Raw genomic sequence first — 7,732 nt, 5'->3', positions numbered from 1 at the left:
AAAAAAAAAAAAAAAAAAAAAAAAAAAAAAAAAGAAAAAGGTCACATGGCTAGTAAAAGGCAGCACTAGAGCTTTAATCCAAATCTAGTCTGCCCCATCATTACCAAAACGCGTTCTGGTGTTTAGCTGGGGTTCATTAAGGTACAGCTGAGAAGATGACTTTCTCTAAAAGAAAATAGATTTCAAATGGAAACCCTTCAAGGACAACACTGGTTGGTTTTAAGATAGGGCAAGAGCTGAGAAGACAAGCCTACTTTGTGCATAAACACTAGCCCTGGAACTTGAGAGCTGTGTTCTAGAAAAAGGTAACCTTATATGCCACTCTAAGTCTCCTTGTGAGCCAATCTTATGGTTGGCAATTTATTGCGGAGCAAATACTTATTTTTAGGCTCTCTAAACTATATAATTAGAAAATTTATCAAAAGGGAAGTATTAACTTCCATATTCACAAGGGGACAAACAATGTGAAATTTATAAGGCTGACATATCAGCACCTTAACTTTTGGTCCTATGAAGAAAGACAGCTATCTAGTGTAGCCCTGCCCTCTTTTTAAGCTTCTCCTCTCTCATTTTTGGAATTTACTTTCCTTACATGGGTAAACTGCTTCTCTTTCTCCTCTTACAAATTAGTTGGCACTGGGTTCACCCTCAGTAACTCTCAAGAGTGGCCAGCAATTGCAGACCCAATGAAAAACAGATTTAGATACTGTTTCAAGACCAAGGGAAATTCTGTGGGTGAAGAAGAGAAAATTATTAGAGAAAATATCAGAACTGTACAGATGCATAAGCCTGAAGCCACAGCAATTCTTTCCAATTCTTAAAGTTTTGTGACTTGAAGGGTTTTACATCAGAGAAACACAAACAGAAAAGCAGTTGGGCAATTAAAGTGTAAGTAGTACAAAACTTCTAAATTTATCTAAGAGATAATTTTTTATAAAATGGAAAAGCACCTACAATGGTCTCTAAGGAGAATAAAGGTACTTATGGAAGCCTTTTGATGTCCTACTCTCATAGCCCCAGCCAGACTATTTATATATTGATACAATCAAGAAATGACACTTGATGTCAGAGTCAGGTACTCTGAGAAATCAGTGTGGGAATGGATGTCGACTCGGCCATCAAGGAGCTCACAGTTTGGTAAGACATGAAGTGCTTTCCTCACCCCCCACCCCCACTCTTCAACTGCTATAGTTGACTGTATTAGACAGGGAAGGCAACTTGGAAGAATAAGATTAGGAACTAGTTATGAGCATAAAAGAAAAAGCAAAACCAGTGCTACTTTAATTAAATGGAATCAACTAATTTACAAGAAAGACACAGAAGGAAAACACAGAGAGAACAGAGAAATAATTGAGCACTTGAGCAAACTAACGTATAATCATCGTTACCCTCATCCTCACTCTAAGTACCTTCATTATTATAGGGTTTGATTGTATTCTAGGTCGGTAGTTCCCAACTGTGCATAACCATGAAGGATAGCAGATGTCCTTCTAACATCCACTGTTCAGGGAAATTAATGTTTACATATGAACGAGAGCATCTCCACAGCAGTAAATCTGACTCAGGAGTAAGAACCACTGCTGTGAGTTATGTATACAACAACATACGTGACCACACTCTCAACAAACTGTGATCTGTCTGGGGTCTGAAGGAGTATACGGTATATTGCTAAGTGAACAGAGATACACAGAGATCAAGTTTGTACCGCTTAGTCACAGAAGTGTGTATTCTACCTCTGTATCACCCAAGTCTTTAACCAAACAGATTATGTGGTTAATATTCGGAAGAAGAAATAAGGAACTCTCATGTAAGCAATTTTTAGAACTAGCCCTTTGAATTTACCTGGGTCCTACAGACAGATGTAGAATATGATTTGAACATATCCACAAAGCCAGAGGCACACGTGCACCTCCTCGTAGAAAGATATTTCCCCTACGCTTAACATATAAATAAACTGGTAGAAAACAATGTATATAGCTGAGAGGGCAAGTTTATGGAGGAGGACAAATTGATGACTGAAAAATGTGTATTTGACAGAGAACACATAAAAATGAAGGCTGAGAAGACAGAAAAACAACAGTTTGTGAGGTAATGACCAAAAGATAACTAAAGTTACTTTATTTCTAAGTGGGAAAATTAGGTTGCATAATAGGGATTGTGTATTATATAGATTACATAGCAGTAAATCCTAGAGAGGAAAAATAAGATCAAATGCAAGTTTCTGAGATAAGTAGGCAAAATAAAGGCTCAGAGGTCATTTCCGTTTGTTACTACTTATATAAATAACAATGAGTGACCAAGCCACACAGTATCTACATCACCTCAGTTCCTCACTTCTTAGTGAAAAGATAATTAACACAAATAATGGACTTATCCTTTTTTGCATTAATAAACTATTAAATAAAATCACTTTTCTATCTCCCACTTAAGATAAGAATTAATCATGCAAATGCTTAGCACTATGCACTCAAGTAATTTTCCCTCTCTTCTCCTCACATTTCTCTTTAGAAATATTTTGGTGCTCTTTGAAGTCTACCTGCAGTATGTCACTCTGCAGAGATAATGACAAAATTATTTCTCAATTTTCTTAAAATTTCAACTCTGCTGGTATCTAAAGTATACAACTCTTTTCTCAAGGAACATTCACCAAAGACTTCTAAATTTCTTTGTTAATTACTTCTGTGAACACGCGGGTTAAAGTAAAGTTCTAGAGGAATAATCAATTTAGCATATTGTTAGACATATTAATATACTTCTGGATTTGACAATCCTTCTTAATCAAATTAAAAAGTCATAAACCTCAAATAAATCATTTCAGGCCTTCATAGAAGCAATTTAACAAATCACAATCCACATATGCCCACAACTTTATTCAGGGTTGAAGTAGGAGGCCTATGAAGGCCAATTCTATGTTGGGCAAAATTGCTACAAAAAAACTACTATGCCATTTAAAATTGTTTTTTCATAAAGAACCACATTATATATTCCTCTTAGTACTAGTAAAATACCAGTAAAACGTTTCTTCTCTAATTAACTTCTCTAATTTTTCTTTTTTACCAAATAATATGGATATTATTCCTGTTTCTAATTTTGTTTGGTTGAGGAAAAAATACTGAGCTAAGTCTTGTTCTCAAGTAAAATGAGAATTTGTAGCCTAGTTCTGCACACTTTGATTCTTATTAAACCCTGTTCTACTTCATTTGTGTCATTACTGTGTACCACTTAAAATCCTTCTCAGAAATCGGAAAAGTACACATTAATAAATAAACATAACTGTAAATAACAATTGGTATGATCTGATTAGACCTTATATTCCTTAGTAAACTCTTATTAAGTATGCCCAGATCTAACTTGAGCAGGATGGTTAAAATACTTAACAGAGTGCATAAACTTTTTATCTTCAAAAACTGACTTAAAAGTAAATGGAGGGGCGCCTGGGTGGCTCAGTCAGTTAAGCATCTGGGTTTTGAGCCCCGCATCAGGCTCTGTGCTGACAGCTAGCGCAGAGCCTGGAGTCTGTTTTGGATTCTGTATCTCCTTCTCTCTCTGACCCTCCCCTACCCACACTGTCTCTCTCTCTCTCTCTCTCTCTCAGAAATAAATAAAACATTAAAAAAAAAGTAAATGGAATACTTCATTTCTAGTAAAAATAAGAATACTTCATGGAGTACCTGCTCAGAAATAAAGTTTGAAAAAGGTAGTTTTCTAATGAACCATTCCTCCACCCTTTTCTATTTCATTTCTCAGATGCAGTGTAGTTTTTCTAAACTGCATCCCACAAAGAATAGTTAAGTGAAGTATTAGTCATTCTGAAACACTAATACAGGAATTATGAGTTACCAATTTACAAATTTCCTGATCAGTCATAGGCATGGGTTATTTAGCAATGTAGTCATTTATCCTCTCTTATACTTTGAAGACAACAAAGAGTAGATGAAAACAGTACCAGCCAAATAAACCATTAATTCCTTTTTGAGGACTAAAAACTAGGCGCTAAATCAAGGATACTTAATGTGATAAATTTTTATAAATTCATATATGTAAATCATAGATGACAGATGTCTTGGTTATTTTAAGAGATGTTGAATACAATTGTACTATAATTATCTAAGTTAGGACAGGCCTGCTTCCAAATTTACCTGATGAGAGATGGAAGGTTGCTGGATGGGCCCCTGCATTCTAGGGTTTGGTAAACCCACAGGTGCTGGCCTCCGTTGCACCTGTTGCCTCTGAGCCATTACCTGTTGCTGCATATGCTGGAGTCGTAATTGAGCTAGGCTGATCTGTGTTGGAAACTTGGATAACTGGTTTGAAGATAAACCACCTGGTGGCTGTGAATTCTGTTCCACGACAGGATTCTGCTTAGGCATTTGTGGCTGACTCTCTTTATCTTCAATTACTAAAGAACCTAATTAAAGAGAAAAAGTTAAGTTCCAAAGTTTTTCTGATAGTGAAATACCCTATTTCATAAGGCTATTTTTGCTGAACTTCAAATTGCCAAGAAACTTTTTCATCTCAGGAACATTTTACACTCTTAGAAATTGAAGGCCACAAAGAGCTTTTGTTTATGTGAGTTCTATCTATCAAATGTTGAAATTTCAGAAACTATTGATAACATTTTTTACTTACTAACTCATTTAAAAATAACAAGCCAACAATAATACATTTGTATGAAAAAAACAACCTCAAAAAATTAGAAGATTGACATTGTTTTAGTTTTTAAAAATCTCTTCACATGTCTGGTCTAAGAGCTGAACTCTCCAATTTGTTACTGTATTGCCTGTCATTATACTGTTTGGATTAAAATTTATGAAGAAAATCCAGCCACACATAGACATGTAGTTGGGAAAAGTCCCCCAAACGAGTTTCACACTATACTTTGAGAACTGTTATTGTACATCAAAACAAAACAAGTCAAACTGACATTGGCTCTAAAAATCCCACAATGCATTTCTGATTCTTCAGAACGAACAATCTGTAATCTCTCAGGCTCCTTATACCTTCACAGTGCATACCACGTCAGTTCTCTGATAGAGAATACTGTGGCTTACAACTACACTTTTAGAATTGAAAGGTGCCTCTAGTAGGTCTGATTAAAGCATAAGGCAAAGCTTGACTTCTTCAACAAAGACTCAATTTCTGATTTATTAAACATAAACATCCTAAAAAATATGGTCATCATTCATTAAATATTCACTGTATGTTAGGTAATGTGATAGGAGGTCTATGTATATTCTTGTTAAAGTCATTTTTATAGATAAGGGATCTGAGGCTCAGAGAGATTGAGCAACTTATGCAAACTCAGCAAGACATTAATTGAATGTTGACTTAGATCAATATTTTCCCTCTACTCTTCTAGAAGACATTTCTCAGAAGCCATGGATAAACAAGTTTGGGAAACCTGTCTCATTCTTAGAATGTAAATCTCATTGTAAATGATAATTTACACAGCTGTAAATGATAGCTCCGAGAAGTCTTACTGTAAAGGATATTGTTTAACCTTATTACAGGAATTTCACAAATAGGAGATGCTGTTTTTATTTGGTTTTTGTTGATGCAGACTTACCTAAAACTATATACATTTATGTATACAGTTACACATATATTCTTTACTTATGTCTACATCACATGGTTTATACTGTAAGTGATATGCTTGTAAGTACATATATTTTTATATATGACTACTAGTATAGATATATAATTGTAATACATAACTTCTCTATAGCTCAATCTGTGGTGGTTTAGTGGGAGGTAAGAGATAGTTAATTATAAGCACACTTTTTATTAAGATGCTGCTTTTCAGTAATGCAGGTGAGAATATGTGTGATTCCAGCTGCTCACTACCTATCAATAAATACACTGCTCTGTGCCCTTGAAAACTGAGCTACAGGGGTTAACTTATCACCATCCTTTTTGTTCTTCTTTTTTAGGGATGAGATCTGTGTAACTGCTTCCTTCCTTGATATGTCAGGAGAGCACTGGCTCTCTCCAGCCATTTCTTCCTTTCTAGACCTAGAGTCTAGCCTAGGGTATGAGAAACCAACCATCTTTGATGATTTTGAAACAGTCAATGAGCCAAAAAAAGCTGTCATTAAAGAGAATATATTAGTGGCTGATGAAGAATGTACAGGGAATTCTTAAATTTCTGTTTCTATAGTTTCCATGTGAGAAACTAAGAAAAGAGGCAAAAAGTGAAGACTTTTTTTCATTATTTGAGTTCCTAATCTTACCAAAATGACAGTCTCCCTCTGTGATAATTCAGTGGGCTCTAATACTAAAAACTGGGGCACTTTTCTGTGTGGATGCTACACTTTAATTAGGAAGTTTAAAAATATATAGTTATTACATAAAAGGCAGAATAAAAAATGAGAAGTCTTCCTTAGCAAGATCAAGCAAATGAACCCTTAGGTGCTTCATGACTGGGTATAAGAAGTAAACCAGTATGAGAAATACTATTTTAACAGAACACATTCCACATAACAAAAATTCTTTATCAATGGCAGTTCTGAGTCAAAAGTTTTATTACCACATTGTGATAAACCTATAAAGTTAACAGTACAAGCAAGATTCTATGGAAAAAAGAATTTCTAAATCCGAAAGTGCAGACATCCTGTGAGTCAATATAAATACAAAGGATGTTTCTTACCATCCATTTATTTACATATGTGTATTTATCCTCAGGCATGTGTCATATATATATATGTATGTGTATATACACATACACATTAGGAAATACTGGCAAACATTCCACGTCTTTAAAACAAGGTAATGATGGGGGTGGAAGGGAATACACTTACTTTTTTAAAAAATTTACATCCAAGTTAGTTAGCATATAGTGCAACAATGATTTCAGGAGTAGATTCCTTAATGCCCCTTACCCATTTAGCCCATCCCCCCTCCCACAACCCTCCAGCAACCCTCTGTTTGTTCTCCATATTTAAGAGTCTCTTATGTTTTTGTCCCGCTCCCTGTTTTTGTATTATTTTTGCTTCCCTTCCCTTATGTTCATCTGTTTCGTATCTTAAAGTCCTCATATGAGTGAAGTCATGATACTTGTCTTTCTTTGACCGATTAATTTCGCTTAGCCTAATACCCTCTAGTAGTTCCCTCCATGTAGTTGCAAATGGCAAGATTTCATTCTTTCTGATTGCTGAGTAATACTCTAGTATGTGTGTGTGTGTGCGTGCACGCGCGCATGCATGCCGACACCCACACCCACATGCATCTTTGTCTGGGAATACCCTTTGGATAACATTATCACAATCATTAAGAGCTGCCAGAAACAAATGGCACTTTGACAAAATGGACATAATAACCTACCTAAATTGATAATATTTTGAGCCCAGAAACTAGGATCACAGTGAAATTGGATGGTATTATTGGTCACTGGGGAAGCATCACACCTTGCTCGAAGGAGGTGCCGTAACCGGTATGTAATCTAGAAGAAAGGAGAGACAACTAAACATGAGTATCTTTAATCAGGCAAATAATTTATTAAGTTCCAGGAAATACACCAAAAAAATGATCTCTGGTATATATGCTAGTACAAAATAGGTAATCATATAGAAGTTATAAAATGTGGATATACAACACGGTTTTCTTTCTAAAACATGTTACAAGTTTTGAGGTATAATTCAGTTACCTATACTGTCGAATACAAAACTGAAAAGTATCTTCAAGTGATAGTTAAAGTCAGTTGTTTTGAATAAAATTTAGAAAAGCACCAACTAAA

At 35.2% G+C, this 7,732-nt stretch overlaps 1 protein-coding gene across 2 annotated transcripts in view; it reads right to left on the bottom strand.

Moving 5' to 3' along the window:
- Positions 1 to 7,732, bottom strand: part of TRIM24 (tripartite motif containing 24) — a 111,630-nt gene that overhangs the window by 18,106 nt on the left and 85,792 nt on the right. Inside the window, exons 8-9 of one of the 2 annotated variants that reach the window (XM_039234003.1) lie at positions 7,321 to 7,438; positions 4,140 to 4,408 (exon numbers count right to left, since the gene is read on the bottom strand). In XM_039234003.1, coding sequence (XP_039089934.1) covers positions 4,140 to 4,408; positions 7,321 to 7,438 — 387 coding nt within the window. The remainder of the gene's footprint in view (positions 1 to 4,139; positions 4,409 to 7,320; positions 7,439 to 7,732) is intronic. The other variant, XM_039234004.1, reaches the window with a different exon arrangement.

This window comes from Hyaena hyaena, unplaced genomic scaffold, assembly GCF_003009895.1.
Source record: "Hyaena hyaena isolate Hyena2069 unplaced genomic scaffold, ASM300989v1 scaffold_82, whole genome shotgun sequence".
Lineage (NCBI taxonomy): Eukaryota > Metazoa > Chordata > Mammalia > Carnivora > Hyaenidae > Hyaena > Hyaena hyaena.
The sequence above is the reverse complement of the archived record's forward strand: the minus strand, read 5'-3'. Positions and strand labels throughout refer to the sequence as shown.